The sequence below is a fragment of the Balaenoptera physalus genome (genome assembly GCF_965194825.1).
Source record: "Balaenoptera physalus genome assembly, chromosome: 11".
Lineage (NCBI taxonomy): Eukaryota > Metazoa > Chordata > Mammalia > Artiodactyla > Balaenopteridae > Balaenoptera > Balaenoptera physalus.
The window spans coordinates 37,857,058-37,877,159 of NC_138896.1; the positions used below are offsets into that span (position 1 = coordinate 37,857,058).

A 20,102-nucleotide genomic window follows, 5' to 3' on the forward strand; every position below is an offset into this window, starting at 1 on the left:
GAATGGGAGGTAGGGGTTAGCAGATGTAAGCTATTATATAGAGAATGGATAAACAATAAGGTCTTACTGTATAGCACAGAGAACTCTATTGAATATTCTGTGATAAACCATAATGGAAAAGAATATTTTAAAAAGGTATATATATGTATAACTGAATCACTTTGCTGTACAGCAGAAATTAACACAACATTGTAAATCAACTATACTTCAATAAAAATTTTTTTAAAAGATTTTATATATATTGTTATATATATCCCTTGAGGAACCAGGGCCCTGCCCCAAGGCTGCACTATTGTTTCTTGACTGCTCCTCCCTTGTTTCTGCATTCCCTCCCTTAAGATCATTGATGACTGAGACCTGTTCAAGGGCAAGCATGGCGGCCAGGCTTAGATCACAAAATGGCTTAGGCCAAAATGGGTTCTCTTATGTCAAGAAAGCCGTGCCTGGTTCTCCTTCTCTGGGGAACCCTAACCTATCCGTTTACAATAGTGCCAGCCACATCATCCTCTTTTATCAGGAAAAGCAAACGTCATCCCAGCAGATTTCTGCTTGTATGTCATTTGCCAGAACTATGTCCCATGGACACTCTTGATACAAGCAAATATCTAGAAAAGCAAATATTTAGCCTGTGTCTAAGTTCACTGGCATTCTAGACAAAAGAAGACTTCTGTTAGCAAAGAAGAGGAAATGGGTATTAGGGGGGAAGCTGATGGTGTCTGTTGCAATACAGCTTAATAAATAGTAGTTTCACTTTTTTTTTTTTTTTTTGGCTGCGCCTCTCGGCATACGGGATCTTAGTTCCCCAACCAGGGATGGAACCCATGCCCCCTGCAGTGGAAGCATGGAGTCCTAGCTGAAACCATGTAACTCAGGTTGGGGCTTGAATCCACGCGGCCAGGACTCGAACCCGGCCAAAACCCACGGTCTTTTTTTTTTTTTTTTTAATAAATTTATTTATTTATTTATTTATGGCTGTGTTGGGTCTTCGTTGCTGCACGCAGGCTTTCTCTAGTTGCGGTGAGCAGGGGCTACTCTTCATTGCGGTGTGTGGGCTTCTCACTGCCGTGGCTTGTCTTGTTGCAGAGCATGGGCTCTAGGCACGCAGGCTTCAGTAGCTGTGGCACGCGGGCTCAGTAGTTGTGGCGCACAGGCTTAGTTGCTCCGTGGCATGTGGGATCTTCCCGGACCGGGGCTTGAACCCCGGGTCCCCTGCATTGGCAGGCGGATTCTTAACCACTGCACCACCAGGGAAGCCCTCCACAGTCTTCTAACTGAGATCACGCACCTGGTTTTAGAACTTAATGAAATTCAGGTTCTTGATGTCTCATCGTCAAAAGAATTCAGTGAGAGACAAAGTGACAGGTTAGAAGCGGATTTATTTAGAGAGAAACACACTCCACAGACAGAGTGTGGGCCATCTCAGAAGGCAAAAGCAGACCCAGGATGTGGGGTTGTCAGTTTTTATAGGGGTGGGTAATTTCATAGGCTAATGAGTGGGAGGGGTATTCCAGCTATTTTGGGGAAGGGGTGGGGATTTCCATAAATTGGGTCACTGCCCACTTTTTAACCTTTATGGTTGGCCTTGGAACTGTCATGGCACCTGTGGGTGTGTCATTTAGCTTGCTGATGTGTTACAATGAGCGTACACTGAGGCTTAAGGTCTAGTGGAATTCAACTTGTTATCTTGGACCTATTTGATTCTAATCAGTTTAAGTCGTGCCCTTGGGCTATGTCATTCTTTTAAAGGTTGTGCCCTGCCCCCTTCCCTCCTGTTTCATAACTACTGGACTGCCAAGGAATTCCCAATAGTAGTTTTACATGCATAATAAATAGTGGTTACCCCTTGGCATAAAGCAAAAATGATGACAGCAAAAACTCCTACATAGTACAGTGCTTACCATGTTCCAAGCACTGTTCTGAGTGTTTTAAATATATTAACTTGTTTAATCCTCACAGCAACTTTACAAGATAAATGCTGTTATTATCCTTGTTTTGTTTTAGTATTTTTTATTGTTCTTCATATGCTCACAATTAGACTTATCATAATCCTCGGTGCATGACATATTCCTCACTGATCCATGCATAGCTCTTTTATTTACTTTTAAAATACTAGTTATTTTTAATAAAGTAATATGTACCCTCAAATCCTCTACCCAAAATAAAATTAGGATCGTGTCAGTAATTCAGATCTGAGTATATGATCTGCCCAACCCATTTCACTTCCTTCCCCTGGTCCAAGGTGATCGTCATTTAGAATCCTAAGTTCATCATTCCTTTGCTTTCCTTATATAGTTTTATAGTTTTATTGCATCTATATATACAGTCCAAAAATTGTGGGTGTGTGTATAATATATATCTATAGTTGTTTTTAACTGTGTATCTTCTTTTGGTACTTTTTCCACTTACTATTTACATTACTAAGATTCATTCCAATGGTTGTGTGTTGCTACAGTCATTCATTTTGATGACCGTTTAACATCCCATTGTGTGAATATGTAGCAGTTTATTCATCCTCAAACCATTCTTTACTGAAGTACCCATTATATTCTCAGTGTAAAAGTACCTATTACATTTTTCTTTTCTGGTTATTAACTGGACTAACTCTGTCACATCCAGGTTTGCTAATAGCTTCATGTGATTTGAAGCTGTTCTTAATATTGATGCCTCCCTTACATTGTCTACAATCTATTTCTTCCCTTGCCTTTTCAGGACACCGTGGATGGCTCAGAACATGACTAATTAACTCGCTCCCCCAAGGCTGAACCTCCCTACCCCTGAGGTTGAACCTGGTCGGGCAGAGCGTCCAAAAAAACAAAACGGGGAATTCCCTGACAGTCCAGTGGTTACGACTCTGCGCTTTCACTGCTGAGCGGCTGGGTTCAATTCCTGGTCCGGCGGGGAACTAAGATCTCGCAAGCTGCGCAGCGTGGTCAAAAAAAAAAAACAAAGACACGTGCCGATGCCCTAAATATAGCCCCACTCAGAAAGGACTAGACTGATCTGCAGGTTGTCAAATGAGACCTGCCCAAGTAAGATAAAAGCTTACTTCAGGGCCTAAAAAACAGAATTTTTTTTTTCTGGCTGCTCTGGGTCTTCGTCGTGGGGCACCGGTTCTTCTTTGTTGTGGCGTGCAGGCTTCTCTAGTCGTGGCGCATGGGCTCCAGAGTTCGCGGGCTCAGTAGCTGTGGCATGCGGGCTATCTAGTTGTGGTGCGCAGGCTCAGTAGTTGAGGCACTCGGGCTTAGCTGCCCCGCGGCACGTGGGTTCTTAGTTCCCTGACTATGGATTGAACCCGTGTCCCCTGCATTGGAAGGTGGATTCTTAACCACTGGACCACCAGGGAAGTCCCAAAAAACAGAATATTTAAAAATAAACATTACACACTTCTATTGAGTTCAAAAAGGATGATGTTAAAGTGAAGTGGAAGGATAAAAATCAACTTTCTTTTACAATATTCTGTTATATTAATTTTTTTATTTTTCTAGTATAGTTTATTTAAAAATCTACGTAGAGATATCTTTAACTTAAAAACCATTTAAAATGTTGTAACTATTCAAAGATGGAATCAGAATCTCTTCTAGTTGTGTAGTAGTTGAAATGATGTATCATTTTCAGAAAATTTCATAAATAAACAGAAAAGACGGACTTCCCTGGTGGTGCAGTGGTTAAGAATCTGCCTGCCAATGCAGGGGACACGGGCTCAAGCCCTGGTCCGGGAAGATCCCACATGTCTCAGAGCAACTAAGCCCGTGCGCCACAACTACGGAGCCCACGTGCCCCAACTACTGAAGCACGTGCACCTACAGCCCGTGCTCCGCAGCAAGAGAAGCCACCGCAATGAGAAGCCCGCGCTCTTCAACAAAGTGTAGCCCCCTCTTGCTGCAACTAGAGAAAGCTCACGTGCAGCAGCGAAGACCCAACACAGCCAAAAATAAATAAATAAATAAATAAAATTTAAAAATAGAAAAGACTTTGCACTATCAACAACTACTTTCCATGGTAACATTTTTAGCTCTTGGTTCAGACTACAACAAAGATATCCAGCAAACCTTGCTTCCACGAGGCCAGCAAACCATTTCTGGGGCTACGAACATATTGTATTAAAGTTACACCAGCCAAAAGGGAGCCAGTGGGATTTATTTAATGATCTGGATTTATTAAGAATTCATGGAACAACTATATTTTCAAATTTATTTTTATTAAATTATATACGTGTAGTAATAATACTTAAAGCCTTATAATAAAAACTTCAGTCCTCTGTACTCCCCTCACCCCTAGTCATACTTCCCACAGGCAACCACATCAATTCTTCTATTTCCCCTCCTATGTACCTCTTTATCTCTAAATTATATACTTATACTGCTATTTCTTGATTAATCATTTTTAGACATTATCTATTGACTTCCCATCATGACAGTGAGGACTTCTTATCCCATACCCACATACGCACTGCCTTTCCTCCCAAACTCCCAACATGGCTGGGTCACCATGTATGATTATATCAAGACTACAACCGCATAAGTAGTGTTAATCACAGAGGAGACATGGTGGTGATTGGACTATGGTGGTGGCAGTGGAGATGGGAAAAACAATGACTGATTCGAGAGATACATGGGAGGGATGGTAGATGGAACTTAGTGTTTTTGAATGTAGGGGATGAGAGAAAGGCAGGTACATGGGGAAATGGGCAGGTGGACGCTGATATTTACTGAAATAAGAAACACTGTCATAGCAGCAGGTGAGGGTGGGGTGGGAGAAATTGTAAGCTCAGTTTGGAACATATTGAGCTTGAGCAGTCCAAAGAGAGTTCCCAAATGGAGGCAGAAGAGTTTAGTGTGCAGGTTTGGATCTCCAAGTAGAAGACTGGACTGGATTTGGGAGTCATCAGTGTGTAGATGGCAACTGAACCATGGGAATAAGTGACGTTACCTAGGAGGAGAGTATAAAGTAAGAAGAGTATCTTGGTTTGTGCACTGAAGAAGACTAACATTTAAGAATAAGCAGAAGGAGGGACTTCCCTGGTGGAGCAGTGGTTGGAAATCCACCTGCCAACGCGGGGGACACGGGTTCGAGCCCTGGTCCGGGAAGATCCCACATGCCGCGGAGCAACTAGGCCTGTGCACCACAACTGCTGAGCCTGTGCTCTAGAGCCCACGAGCCACAACTATTGAGTCTGTGTGCCACAGCTACTGAAGCCCATGCACCTAGAGCCTGTGCTCTGCAACAAGAGAAGCCACTGCAATGAGAAGGCTGCGCACCGCAACGAAGAGTAGCCCCCACTCGCCACAACTAGAGAAAGCCTGCATGCAGCGACAAAGACCCAACGCAGCCAAATAAATAAATAAATATTAAAAAAAAAAAAAGAATAAGCAGAAGGAAGCTAGTAAAGGGTCTGCTCTAATCAAGGCTCTTTTCTAGTCAAGGCCCTCTGTTAGGAGCTGTGGGATAAATAGAGTCTCTGAGCTCTCTGCTCTCACAAATCTCTGAGGCAGATAAGGCACAAGTGGGTTGAGTATTAAGACTGGTTTTAGAGCCAGGCAGGTATGAGTTCAAATCCTGATTTTGCTACTGACCAGATGTACAGCTTTAGGCAAAATAAATTAACTTCTCTAATTCTAATGTCCTCATTGTTAGCCACTAGGAAGACTATTGTTAGTATAAAATAGTTATACTTTAAAATGGTTAAGATGGTAGGTTTCATGTTACGTGTATTTTACCAAAATTAAAAATAAAATAAAAATTTTAAATAATTCCAAAAAATGTCCTAATCATAATTGTTTAATAATGTGGTATTTTTGCAGTTCTGTTATTTCTGCTGGTTCTCACAGTGCCTTGTTCCTTGTATGCTCCGTTATTTTTCACTATGTACTAGTCATTGTCCCTGAAAAATTACTGATGGTGATACTTTGAGGACCAGCACAAAGATGTATCCTTCCAGAGAGGATCTGAGTTTGCTTCTGCCAGGCACTTAGAGACACTTCAGTTTAGGACTACCTTAAACTAGATTTATGACTTAAAAGTTTTTTTGAATACTTCATGTAATTTGCGCTACAAATCTATAAAAAGGTTAGTTATGGTTACAATGTCTCAAGGAGAGTTCCCCCCGCCCCCTCCCGCATATGTTCAGTGTAGTACTAAGTTCACTTTCCTTGGAGTCTCTTGGGACAAGATGTGGGGGCAAGTTTACTTCCGATTCCCCTTTACTCTAATCATAGACCTTTGGGGCCATGACTAATACAGGGAAGGCCTTCTAACAGACTCCCCACCAGGACTTCCCTGGTGGCGCAGTGGTTGGGAATCTGCCTGCCAATGCAGGGAACATGGGTTCGATCCCTGGTCCGGGAAGATCCCACATGCCGCGGAGCAGCTAAGCCCATGGGCCACAACTACTGTAGCCCACGCAACTAGAGCCCGTGCTCCGCAACAAGGGAAGCCACCGCAGTGAGAAGTCTGCGCACTGCAACGAAGAGTGGCCCCTGCTCACCGCAACTAGAGATTAATTAATTAAAAAAAAATAGACTCCACACCTTGGTGGACCCTGAGCTTTAATTTCATTCCTCCTTACCCTACAGAGTTCTCATAATGAAATTCAAGTTTGCCCAGATTGGCAAATACCCTCAGAGCAAATTTAACTTTCATGTTTGCTTACCTGTCCCAATTCCTGAATTCCTATAGTCTTTGGTCTCCTACCTCCTATCTTGTCAGCTCTTCTGTGCTTTCAAGAATATTTTAAAACTATTTTATACAGCAGTTTTTAGTTGTGTTTTTTTTTTTTTTGGCAGCAAGTTGGCCCCAATAACCTTAGCAATCAAAAGTCCCTCTGCTTTATCTTTTCTTCCTTTTTATTGATTTATGTTCTTTTATTTATTTTCTCCCTCCTTTTTTTTTTTTTTTTTTGTTCTTACCATTGGTTGTTTTTTTCCCCCCTTACTTCTTGGGTTGAATGCTTAGTTCATTATTGCCTTTTCTTTTTCCATGATAAGGCTATTCTATTCTAAGTTTCTAAATTTCCCTTAAAGTACGCCTTTCATTGTATTCCTTAAGTTTTGGTATGTAGTGGAGGAGTGATTGCTCAAAGCCTAATTGTTTTCATCAACTCACCCCAGCAGGGCTATTGTGCTACCCTGATTTTTTTCCTGAGATACCTGCACTCAATATCTGGATGATGCGGCCAATTTTCCCCATCAGGGGGCAGCAATGGTTGCCCAAAGCAATGCTGGAAGAGATAAGAGCATAATTTAAACTAACTTTTTCTGGGACTTCCCTGGCAGTCCAGTGGTTAAGACTCCACACTCCCAATGCAGGGGGCCCAGGTCTGGGAACTAAGATCCCACATACTGCAACTAAGCCCACGTGCCTCAACTAGAAAAGCCTGCAGCCAAAAATAAATAAATAAAATTTAAAAATACGTAAACTCCGTGATGAAGAGTGGCCCCCGCTTGCCGCAACTAGAGAAAGCCCTCGCACAGAAACGAAAACCCAACACAGCCAAAAATAAATAAATAAATAAATACGTAAACTAACTTTTTCTATTCAGTGTTTTTCAATACTGCCTACATATGAAAATCACAGGGAGGTTTTTAAAAAGACTGATATCTGGGTCCTACCCAGAGAATGTTCTAATTGGTGTGGGGTGGTGACTTTCAGTGACTGTAACGCGAAGCCGGCATTGAGAACCACTTCTCCAGTTTATCTGCTCACTGCCACCAAGCCCCAGACTGCATCTCCCTCCTCCCCATTCACACTCCCAATTAATTTTAAACAGTCTTCTGTCTTTCTCAAAGCTGTTATTGTCTGGTTTCCATATTTCTCTCTATTGTTTCTCCAAGTGAATTTGGGGAAGGAGGCAGAAACCCTGGTAATTTACCACATTGGCAGGAATCAGAATTCTCCCCCATATTATTTGTCTTCACAGGAGGTCTCAGCATGAGACGGCAGCACTGGTGTGGGATGACCGCCAAAATGGGCTCCGTGTTATCAGGGGTCTTTACCATCATGGCCATCGACTTGTACCTCATCTTCGAACAGAAGTACTTAAGGAGAAGCAATTGCACTGAGCTTACCGCACAGACCAAGAGTACAAGTATCCTGATAAAACAGTTCATGATCTGCTGGAGTTTGACTATTGTCTTCTTCCTATCTTTCATCACCATCATCATCTGCTTCTTGCTCCTATACTCAGTATATGCCCATATGTACAAGGGCCTGGTGATCTACATCATCTGGATCTTTTTCTATGAAACTGTAAACATTGTAGTACAAACACTTACCAATGATGATTCTAACATTGGAGAGGTCAGAATCATGCGCTGGTTTGGTTTGGTGTCCCGTATATTGGTGCACTGTTTCTGGATGTACTTTGTCATCACCTATGCCTACCTGATCTACAAAAATCAAAGCCAGGGCAATATCATTTCCTACAACCGACGTATTTCTACAGGTAGTAGAGAATTCCCACGGCGGAAATCAAAGATAATACACTTTACCCACCGGCCACTATAGTGAATGACGTTGGCCCTTTTCAGTGATAGGCAAATCTCCCAGGTTCTCATGGTAGTTCAGTTTCCATCTCTTTCATTTTTCAGCAAGCAGAGACTCTACTGCCACTCTTTTGGGGGGATACGGAGAGAAAAGTGATTATAGTGACAACTGGAACACGTTGCTCATTAAGGATGTTTAGTTAAAGGACATTGTTATTATCAAGCACTCTTTGAGTTCCTCTTTCCTTGTCTTGTCATTACCTCCTTATTGGTCAATCAAAACGAAGAGGGTGAGGAATGAAATCAAACTGAATTGCAGTCTGGCAATCCTTTCATCTTGGTATATCTTCATCAGCCTTCAACCCACAGCTCTCTGATGTAACCCAGCGACAGGCAAACCTGTATTTATATCTGAGTGTTATAGCACAAAGAATAGTGTTGGGGCCTTGAGGTCGCTTTGTGTTATGGTTTTTCTCCCTATGTCCTCTATACTATATTCCAGATAAGTAAAAGAATAAAAATAGAGAAAAATCATACTTCATTTTCTGTCTTGACTCCCTGCCCCCCAAATTTTTCAAGGAGCACAAAAGACACTTGTGGTTAATCAAAAGGTATTTGTTAAACTTTTCTGTCTGTCACTGTGCTGGACATTGCAGGAGGATACAGAAAAGTGTAAGATATGAGGCCTGACCTTGAGGATTTTTCAGTTTAGTGGGAGAAACTAAATCATGTTTATGAATCAATTAGCCAACCACATAAGACAGTACAAGATTACACACTATCACATAACAACAAACTTCACTTTGAATTCAGGTTCAGAAACTGTCAGAAGCAGTTTAAGCCAGAATGGAAGACAAACTGAGCAAACCTCTACTTCAAACATTAGACATTATGTTAAGTGTTTGTTTACTTAATAGCTTTCTTGAGGTATAATTGACAAACAGTAAACAGCACATGTTTAAGGAATATAATTTGATCAGTTTTGACACTAGTATATCCCAGTGAAACCATCACCGTAATTGAATTGATGAACACATGTATCACCCCCAAAAGTTTCCTCCTAATCCCTGTCTCCTGCCCCTTCTTGAACCACACCCCCCCACCATCACAAGGCACTGATTTGCTGTCCCTATATATTAGTTTGCATTTTCTAGAATTTTACATAAATGGCATCATACAGTATATAATCTTTATATTTTTTTTGCCTGGCTTCTTTTGCTCAGCCTAAGTAAGACCTTAAAGATTCACCCATGTCATTATGTATATTGATAGTTCATTCTTTTTTTTTTTTTAATAAATTTATTTATTTATTTATTTATTTATTTATTTATTTATTTATTTTTGGCTGTGTTGGGTCTTCGTTTCTGTGCTAGGGCTTTCTCTAGTTGCAGCAAGCGGGGGCCACTCTTCATCGTGGTGCGCGGGTCTCTCACTATCGCGGCCTCTCTTGTTGTGGAGCACAAGCTCCAGACGTGCAGGCTCAGTAATTGTGGCTCACGGGCGTAGTTGCTCCCCGGCATGTGGGATCTTCCCAGACCAGGGCTCGAACCCGTGTCCCCTGCATTGTCAGGCAGATTCTCAAACACTGCGCCACCAGGGAAGCCCGATAGTTCATTCTTTATTGCTGAGTAGTATGCCATGGCATGAATGTACCACAGATTGTTTATCCATTTGCCCACTGAAAGACATAGAGTGGTTTGTAGTTTGGGGCAATTATGAATAAGAGCACTATAAGCAATTGTGTACAAGGCTTTGTGTGGACTTATGATTTCATTTATCTTGCGTAAATACCATTTTTACTTTTTAAGAAACTAGCAAACTTTTTTCCAGAGGGGATGTACCATTTTATACTCCCAGTGTATGAGAATTCCAGTTCCTTCACATCCTTGCCAGTACTTCATATAGACAATACGTTTTTCATTTTAGCCATTCTAATATATATAGAGAGAGAAAGAGAGAGAGAGTGAGTATATAGTGGCATCTCATTGTGGTTTTAACTTTCATTTCTTTAATAACAAATGATGTTGAGCATCTTTTCATGTGCTTATTTAGCATTCTTATATCTTTTTTGGTAAGGTGTCTGTTCAAATCTTTTGCCCATTTTTTTGTTTTATTCACTAGTTTGTCTTATTTTTTAGATTCCATATATAAGTGAAAACATATAGTATTTGTCTTTCTCTGTCTGACTGATTTCACTAAGCATAATACCCTCCAGTTCCATCCATGTTGCTGCAAATGACAAAATTTCATTATTTTTTATGGCCGAGTAGTATTCATTGCGGTGCATGGGCTTCTCATTGTGGTGGCTTCTCTTGTTGCAGAGCATGGGCTCTAGGCATGCGGGCTTCAGTAGTTGCAGCATGTGGGCTCAGTAGTTGTGGCACATGGGCCCTAGAGAACTTGGGCTTCAGTAGTTGTAGCTCGTGGGCTCAGTAGTTGTGGTGTGTGGGCTTCAGTAGTCGTGGCACATGAGCTCAGTAGTTGTGGCTTACGGGCTCTAGAGCGCAGGATCAGTAGTTGTGGTGCACGGGCTGAGTTGCTCCGCGGCATGTGGGATCTTCCTGGACCAGGGATCAAACCTGTATCCCCTGTATTGGCAGGCAGATTCTTAACCACTGAGCCACCAGGGAAGTCCCACCATGATTTTAAAAAGTAAAGGAGGGCTTCCCTGGTGGCGCAGTGGTTGAGAGTCTGCCTGCTAATGCAGGGGACACGGGTTCGAGCCCTGGTCTGGGAAGATCCCACATGCCAAGGAGCGGCTGGGCCCGTGAGCCACGGCTACTGAGCCTGCGCGTCTGGAGCTTGTGCTCCGCAACAGGAGAGGCCGCGATAGTGAGAGGCCCACGCACCGCGATGAAGAGTGGCCCCCGCTTGCCGCAACTGGAGAGGGCCCTTGCACAGAAACGAGGACCCAACACAGCCAAAAATAAATAAATAAATAAATAAATAATAAAAATAAAGGAATTCCTTTAAAAAAAAAAAAGTAAAGGAAAATACAATGGCAATGTCACATCAAATAGAGAATATCAGTAAAGAGATAGAAGTTATAAAAAAAGAACCAGATGGAAATTCTGGAGTTTAAAAGTACAATAACTGAAATGAAAAACTCACTAGAGAAGCTCAGCAGTAGTTTTGAAGTGGCAGAAGGAATGATTAGTGAAGATAAGTGGTAGAGATTATGCAATCTGTTTTTCTGAACAGAGAGAAAAAGAGGTGAAGAAAAATAAACAGAGCCTCACAGAAATGTGGGACATTATTAAGCATACCAACCAACATATGCATAATGGGAGTATTGGAAGAAGAGGAGGGAGAGAAAGGAACAGAAAAAATATTTTAAGAAAAAAATGGCTGAAAACTTCCTAAGTTTATTGAAAAAGACTAACCTACACATCCAGGAAACTCAGTGAATTTCAATTAGGATAAATCAAAGAGATTCACAAGCAGACACTGCACAGTAAAAATGCTCAAGTCAACGTCAAGAAGAAAATCTTGAAAACAGCATGGGAAAAAATCACTCGTCACTTAATCAGGGAATCCCAATAAGATTAACAGCTGATTTCTCAGCAGAAACAATGGAGGCCAGAGGATAGTGGGATAATAGCATATTCAAAGTGCTCCCCCTGAACCACTGTTAATCAAAAATCCTATATCCAGCAAAGTTATATTTCAAAAACAAATACTCAGATTCCCTCTGAGTTCCAGGTTGATGGAGGTGACTTCATGGTCGACATGTCTATTTGGATGTCCCAGGGGAATTCAAACCCACCATTTCCCAAGCTGTCCTCATCATCTTCCCCACCCCCATAATAAGTGTGTTCCTTCCTCCATGCTCTCCAGCTCAGTGCATGGGCCACCCTCCACCCAGGTGCTCATTCCAGACTCCTTCTCCCAAAGCCCCAGGCCCCAAACACACAACCCCATATCCCTCTGTTGCCTTGCTTCACCCCATTTTTTTCAACAGCCTCTCAACTGCTCTGCTTGCATCCACGCTTGCCCCCTTTCTGACCCATGGCCCCCACAGGAGCAAGAAAGATTTTTCTCAAATGCTCTGGAAACTGCTCTGTGAGTAGGGAAGAGGTTTAGTTGATGCAGACAGGGAAGTATTGGTGCAGCTATCCACCAGCCAGCACACTGCCTCTCCCACCCCACATGGGACCCTTCAGGGCCTGGGGTGCAGTGAGAGGTCTGTGTCTCAAGGACTGAACTGTGGAGTCACACACAGTTGGGAAGTTAGTGGCAAATAAGGTGTAAAAACATTTGGGCTGAACCTTGAAAATACTATGCTGGTGGGGGAAAGGATAAACTGGGAGATTGGGATTGACATATACATGCTACTATACATAAAATAGATAACTAATAAGGACCTACTGTATAGCACAGGGAACTCTACTCAATACTCTGTAATGACATATATGGGAATAGAATCTAAAAAAGAGTGGATATATGTCTAACTGATGTTCTTTTCTATACAGCAGAAACTAACACAACATTGTAAGTCAACTATACTCCAATAAAAAATTTTTTAAAAACCTAAAAAAAGAAAAGAAAAGAAAATATTATGCTGTGAAGTAAGCCAGACACAAAAAGACAAATACTGTATGATTCAATTTATATGGGATACTTAGAGGTAGTCAGATTTATAGAGACAGAAAGTAGAATTAACAGGGGCTGGCGGGAGACGAGGGAGGAAGAATTAGCGTCTGATGAGTACAGAGTTTTTTCTTGGAGAATATGAAAAAGTTGAGGTGGGGGGTGGTGTTGCTTGCACAACAGTATGAATGTACTTAACGCCATTGAATGGTACACTGAAAAAGGGTTAAAATGGTAAGATTTATGTTATGTATATTTTACCATAGCAATAAAACAATTGCTACTGACAAAAAAAAAAAAAAAAGAATATTTGGGATTGATAGAGTGAGCGAGGAGAAGGCTGGAGGGAGGCGTATGGCAGCCTGTCTGGGCTCTGACAGGACTGAGGAGGAGCCTGGTCCAGTGACCTTAGAAGGAAACCATGCCAAGCTTCCAACTGGTTGTCCCTCCTTGGAAACACATCAGCCAGAGGCCTGCACATGTTCCCCTCCTGTGTGACTCTTCCGCCTCCCTCTGCCCTCACAGTGGTAGCTGGCCAGTGTGGGGAATGAAGAGGAGGCAGCTTTGCTCTGGAGTTCGCTGAACTGGGAGCCAGTAAGAAGGCGATTTGAGCTGGGAGGGACGGTTGCTCCAGGGCCCGCCCTACCACAGCCTTGGGCCCTCCGCCATAAATACCTTCTACAGGTCTGTGCGGGTGCTAGGTGACTCCACCCTGGCTGGAGCCAGCCTCTAGGGTTCAGGTCTAACCTAGGTTGCAGCTGGGGGTCTGCCTGCTGGATTGTCGCCTGAACGACCTGGCTTATCGTTGTGGCACCTTCACCCTGGGCAAACGAGATAGTCAGCCTTGGATCCGTAAACCTTCCCCCATTCCATTCACCGCTGGCTGAATCCTGTGACTTGGGACAATTCTGGGTCAGACCCAGGGAGTAACTCAGGGAAATTACATTTTTAAGGGCTTGGAAGGAAAGAAAAAGGGGCCGAGGGGAAGGTCAGGGATGATTCTAGGCCCTTGAGGAGCCATGCTAGTTTTCTGAGAAAATGTGTTTCTTCGGAGAAACGAATATCCCAGAGAGGAGCCCAGAATTGACTCTACCATTATTCCAGATACAGGAACTTCCTAATTCCCACAAGCCTGACACCAACAGGAGTACCCTTTTTGCCATCTTAAAGCATGGCTGCCGCTGGAAGAGCAGAGCTACCTGAAGATTATTCCAGGCCAGTGATGCCCTCACTTCCCAGTGATGTGCTCACCTGCAGCTAGTGAGGCCAGAGCAGGGTCAGAGCCCGTGTTCCTTGACTTCCAGCCCATTGTCTGTCTATATACCCTTATTACTCTTAGCTCTTCCATTTATATCTAGTGGCTTGAGGATTTGTCCTGGGCTAGCACTGCCCTCTTGTCAGGTATCTCCACAATTTTTTTTTTTTTTTTCTGCAGCCGATGCTCCAGTAAAACAAGTATAAAATGAATGACAAGAAGTTCTCCTTCATGATGGGCATCTTCTGTATCCTCAACACCATCCAGTTCCTCATCTTTGAAGTGAACGAGGTTGCATACATCGGCTACGAGGACAACTTCAGCATCTACAAGGAGACAAAGTCTGAGCTAGTCTCTTGGGTCACGACCTACAAGAAGAACATCAACATCTGCCTATCCACCATCACCCTCATGGTCAGCTCCTTGTTCCTCTATTGCATCCACATCAGCAACTACGTGGGGCTGCTGTGCTACACCATGTGGATCATCACCTATGAGCTCCTCAGCTTCTCCGTGGTCCTGCTCACCAACGGGACCATCAAAGAGCAGTTCAAGGAGCTGAAGTACTTGCACTTGATTTTCCAGGTCTCTCGAATGATCCTACACTTTTTCTGTCTGCCCTTCGTCACCAAGTATGCGTACTCCCTTTACAAGGACCTCAAGACTTTAAGCAAGATAGGCCGCTGCAAACGCTCCTCTGTCAGTACAGTTGACTCGTGGCCACCTGTCGGGCTGGGAACCTTGTACCGCAAGTTAAACTAAACTGTGCCAGGAAGAAGGGAGAGAGAGGGACGGTGCTCCCCAGCGGTGGCTCCCCCTTCCCTGCCTGCCTTCTGCTGATTCTCCTTGCCTTTTCCAGGTTCTCGAGTTTTATGCGCTTAAGAATGACCCTTGGGGGAGGGAGGGTTGCGTGGATCAATTATTATACATGTGTATTTGTGACTTGTTTTGGCATTTAATTATAGACCGCCTTTGTGCTTACTTAACCATCTCATTGGTGTATCCTGTTGTCTCTCATTGCACCCTCCTCTCTGCACGTCCTTAGTTTCTAACTTTTCTCTTGTGGATTGCCCCACTGATGCCTGATTCTGCTGAATCCTTTATGAGCAGTGCTATTTGATAGAAATTTCTGTGCTGATGGAACAGTTCTACATCTGCGCTGTCCACTAGCCACATGTGGCTACTGAGCACTTGGGACATGGTTATTACAATCTAGGAATCAAATTTAAAATTTTATTCGGTTTTAATTACTTTCAGTTTCAATAGCCACATGTGGCTGGCTCGTGGCTACCATATCGCAGAGCACAGTAATCTGGAGCCTCATTTTACTCCTGCGTATAACTGTAGACCCCCTTTCCAACTTCATGCATCACTCTGCTTTCCTCATAATGTTCAGAAAGCAATTCCTCATGTTGGTTCATAACATGACAAGAAGAATCCCCATTTAAGAAAGTTTCGGGCTTCCCTGGTGGCACAGTGGTTAAGAATCCGCCTGCCAATGCAGGGGACACAGGTTCAAGCCCTGGTCCGGAAAGATCCCATATGCCGCGGAGCAACTAAGCCCGTGCGCCACAACTACTGAGGCTGCGCTCTAGAGCCCGCGATCCACAACGACTGAGCCTGCACGCCTAGAGCCCGTGCTCCGCAACAGGAGAAGCCACCGCAATGAGAAGCCCGTGCACCACAATGAAGAGCAGCCCCCGCTCGCCGCAACTAGAGAAAGCCCGCGCGCCGCAACTAGAGAAAGCCCACGCCCAGCAACTAAGACCCAGTGCAGCCAAAAATAAATAAATAAATTTATAAATAAATAATAAATTAAAAAAAAAAAGTTCCAAGATTTCTCAACTCAAGCACTATTGGCATTTTGGACTGGATAATTCTGTCTCATAGGGGGCTGTCCTGTGCACTGCAGGATGTCTAGCAGCATCCCTGGCCTCTACCCACTAGATGCCAGTAGCATCCCCCAGCCTTTTTTTTTTTTTTTTTAGCATCCCCCAGCCTTGTGACAAACAAAAATATCACCATGCATTGCCAGTTGTTCTCTGGGGGGCAAAATTACCCCCAGTTGAGAACCTCTATTTTAAAGCAACACATCCCCAGCGCTGAGAGCTGGTATGCCACTACTATTAACTAATGGAGAGCACCTTTAATAAGAGCTCTTTACATTTACCACCTTGTATAGTTTTTGTTTTGTTTGTTCGTTTTGTTTTGCTTTTGGCTGTTCACGGGCTTTCTCTAGTTGCAGCGAGCAGGGGCTACTCTTCATTGCGGTGCACGGGCTTCTCATTGCGGTGGCTTCTCTTGCTGCAGAGCAGGGGCTCTAGGCGTGCGGGCTTCAGTAGTTGTGGCACTCAGGCTCAGCAGTTGTGGCTTGTGGGCTCTAGAGCACAGGCTCAGTAGTTGTGGCTCGCGGGCTTAGTTGCTCCGCGGCATGTGGGATCTTCCCGGACCAGGGCTCGAACCCATGTCCCCTGTGTTGGCAGGCGGATTCTTAACCACTGCACCACCAGGGAAGTCCCTAGATCATCTAACTTCTTATATGACTGTCCAACTTGGTTCCCTGAAGCACTCTTACTTTTACCAGGATAAGAAGAGGGACCTCTTTTTAGAATAATTCCTTTTCCTTCAAAAAATGTTGGGAGTGAAGTCAGGGACACTGTTTTGACCATGCTCCTCCAAACCATGAGCATAATGACAGCAGCCCAGTTTTACTGAACACAATTTGTGCTAGGTAGTATTCTAACAATTCGCTCAATTCTTCCCACCACCCTGTGAGGGACAGATTTAGATCCAGGCCAGGTCCCAAAATGACCACCAGATGGCAGTCAGCAATAAGCTTTTGCTTAGTGCTGTTTGCCTTCTAAACCAGATCCTCTAGGGGTGGCTGATTTGGGGATTTAGGGAACCTCAAGCTGATGACTGAGGATTAACAGCATGTGTCTCCACCCTAGTCTCATAATGTGTAACTTGGTACCAGAAACAAAAACCAAAACAGGCCAACTTCAGGGTTCTAATCCCCTGTCCCAGCTGGGGTAGCAGTGGGAAGGGTGTGTGTGTGTGTGTGTGTGTGTGTGTGTGTGTGTGTGTGTGTGTGTGTGTGTGTGTGTGTGTGTAGAAGGGGTGGAGAGAGAAACAGAGTTCCAAGAATCAGCTCAACTAAGAGTTACCTGCTGCCCTCAGATACAAGGCTGTGCGCGCCTCGACACCAAGAGTCCTTGGAAAGTGCTGTGTCCATCTCCACTTCCCAGCCTCCCATTCTCTCTGGAACTCCTTCTACTCCACTGAGACAGCTCTTGTTAAGCTGATCTCCATGCTGCCCAATCCTGAGCTCAGCCTTCGCTTGCCAGACCTCTCCATGGCTTTTGACCAGCTGATCCCTCCCTGTCCTGCAAACAGGTTTCTCTTCTGGCCTATGGGACACCAGGGCCACCACTCTCCATTCACCACCTACATCACTGGCCCTCCTCCATCTCCTTTGCTGGTCCCTCTGCATCTCCCTGACCTCCAAACATTGACGAGCTCCCAGGCTCAGTCCTTGGTCCCCTTCTCTTCTCTGTCTGGGTCACTCCCAGCTCTCCTGGCTCAGGTCCGTCATGGGTAACCCCCATATGGACAGCTCCCGTCTGGACCTCTCCCTGAAATGTGTACTTGTTGGTCCAATCGCCTCCTTGCTGTGGCAGGTGCCTCTACATGGTTCCCAAAGGTCCCTGCCAATTGATATTCACACTCGTCACCTCCCCTTGAGTGCAGGCTGGGCTAGCAACCCTCTTCTAATAAATAAAACACAGCAGAAGTGATAGGATGTCATCTCTAAGATTAGGTTACAAAACCACGATGACCTCAGGGTTGCTCGCTCTCTCCACGGGAGGCCAGCTGCCACACTGGGAGCATCTCGATGGAGAGGCTGGCATGGTCAGGAAGGACGTTGCTAACCAACAGCCCCCAAGGACCTAAGTCCTACCAACAGCCTCCTAAGTGAGCTTGGAAGCAGATCCTCCCCAAGTCGAGTCTTGAGGCGGGCCACAGCCCCAGCTGGACACCTCCACTGCAGGTGAGAGCCCCTGAGTCAGAGGACCTGTGCCAGCTGCGCCGGGGTTTCTGACCCACAGAAACTGTGACACAGATGCGTGTTTTCTTAAGCTGCTATGTTTGGGGGTAATTTGTTACAAAGCAATTGATAAGTAATACGTGTGCTCAGTAGCTATCTCAAAACGTGTTGCGATCCATACTTGTGGCGGTTTTTCTCCCATAAAGCTGCCCTAACGCCCAGTCTTTCCCTCCTCCACCCTTCCAGTTGCTCAGGTCAAGGACCCAGGAATCATCCTTGGGTTCTCTCTCTCTCTCCGCCTTCACCCAACTCCTCAGAAAACCCTATCAGCCCCACCTTCAATGTGCATTTAGATCCCATCACTTCTCATCCCCTCCCTTCCCACTGCCCTGGCCCTGGCTGTCACCGTCTTTTGCCCCGGCTGTTGCAGTAGCAGCGTCCTAATTGGTCTCCCTGACACCACCCTGGCTCCCTCTGCAGTCAGTTCTCCACCCAGCAGCTAGAAGGATCCTGTTGAAACCTAAGTCAGATCATGTTCCTCCCTCTACTCTGCTATTCACATCCTGTCAGGGCTCCCCACCACACTCAGAGGAAAAATCCTGAGTCCTCATCATAGAATGTTGGGTGCTAAGTGATCCAGTTCCCTGTCATCCCTCCAATCTCCTTCCTAACCATTCTGCCCTTCCTCCCTCTGCTCCAGCTGCCCTGGCTGCCTTGCAGTTCCTCTTACACACCCAGCACACTCCAGCCTCAGGGCCTTTGCACCTGTCTCTTCAGCCTGGGATGTTCTTACTCCAGGGGTCCACTGGCTTCCTCTTGTTTCTTTCAGGGGTCTGCTTAAAAGCCATCACAGAGGGCTTCCCGACCAACCTATGTGAAGCAGCCCCTCCCACCACCCCTCTCTAACCCACTTACCCTGCTTTACTTTTTCCATAACACATATTATCACCTGACTTACTATATACAGTTATCTCCCCCCAAAATATAAGCACCATATTATCTTCATTGCTATTTTCCCAGCACCGAGAACAACACCCAACACATAGCAGGTTCTCGATAAATATTTGTGGAATGAATGGGCCTGCACCCTCAGCAGAATAGAATGTCCTGTTGTTCCTTGTTTTCGAAATGATGCTTACGGTAGCTGGGCTGGTGACGGGCAAATTACTACTGCTCTTTTGGCCTCCTCTTCCTACTCCTTTTTTTCTCTCACTCACTTCTGGAGACTCTGGTGAAGACTGTAGACAGTTACATGTGGGAAAATACCCACAAAGGATACAAGAATATCAGCTTCCTTCTCCCTTTCCCCCTTCCCTAATCCTTTTCCCTGCACCAGCTGCTGACACTAGAAACACCACCTCATCTCCCAGCGCCACCTTACCAAGCCTAAAACAAGACTTTCAAACAATGCAGGAGTCCCTGGGAAGGGCAATATTCTGAGAGCTGTCACCCACCCCTGTGAAGCTCTCTGGCCTTCCGCCCTCCGTTTCTTCACTAGGTTTGCTGAGTATCTACTGTGTAGCAGGCCCTGAGCTAGGAATGGGGGGATACCCTGAAAAGTAAGAAACAGCCCACATTTCAAGGGGCTCCCAACCTAGTGAGGGGTGGGGGTCATTCAGGGCCATTTGGACCCAGTATGATAGGTATTGAGGGAAGCACTGGGGGCCACAGAAGGAAGGAGGTTGGAGAGTCAGGGAAGTCTTCCTGGAGGAGGAGACCTTTAAGCTGA

At 44.7% G+C, this 20,102-nt stretch overlaps 2 protein-coding genes across 2 annotated transcripts; both read left to right on the forward strand.

Annotated features, from left to right (window-relative positions):
* The first annotated feature begins 1,205 nt into the window (after positions 1–1,205).
* TMEM217 (transmembrane protein 217) lies at positions 1,206–9,763 on the forward strand. Its single transcript, XM_082412556.1, has one exon. The coding sequence runs from the start codon at positions 7,927–7,929 to the stop codon at positions 8,500–8,502; it is 576 nt and encodes a 191-aa protein (XP_082268682.1). The 5' UTR covers positions 1,206–7,926; the 3' UTR covers positions 8,503–9,763.
* A 1,701-nt stretch (positions 9,764–11,464) lies between these two features.
* Positions 11,465–15,801, forward strand: TMEM217B (transmembrane protein 217B). Its single transcript, XM_082412559.1, has one exon. The coding sequence runs from the start codon at positions 14,533–14,535 to the stop codon at positions 15,085–15,087; it is 555 nt and encodes a 184-aa protein (XP_082268685.1). The 5' UTR covers positions 11,465–14,532; the 3' UTR covers positions 15,088–15,801.
* The last annotated feature ends 4,301 nt before the right edge of the window (positions 15,802–20,102 follow it).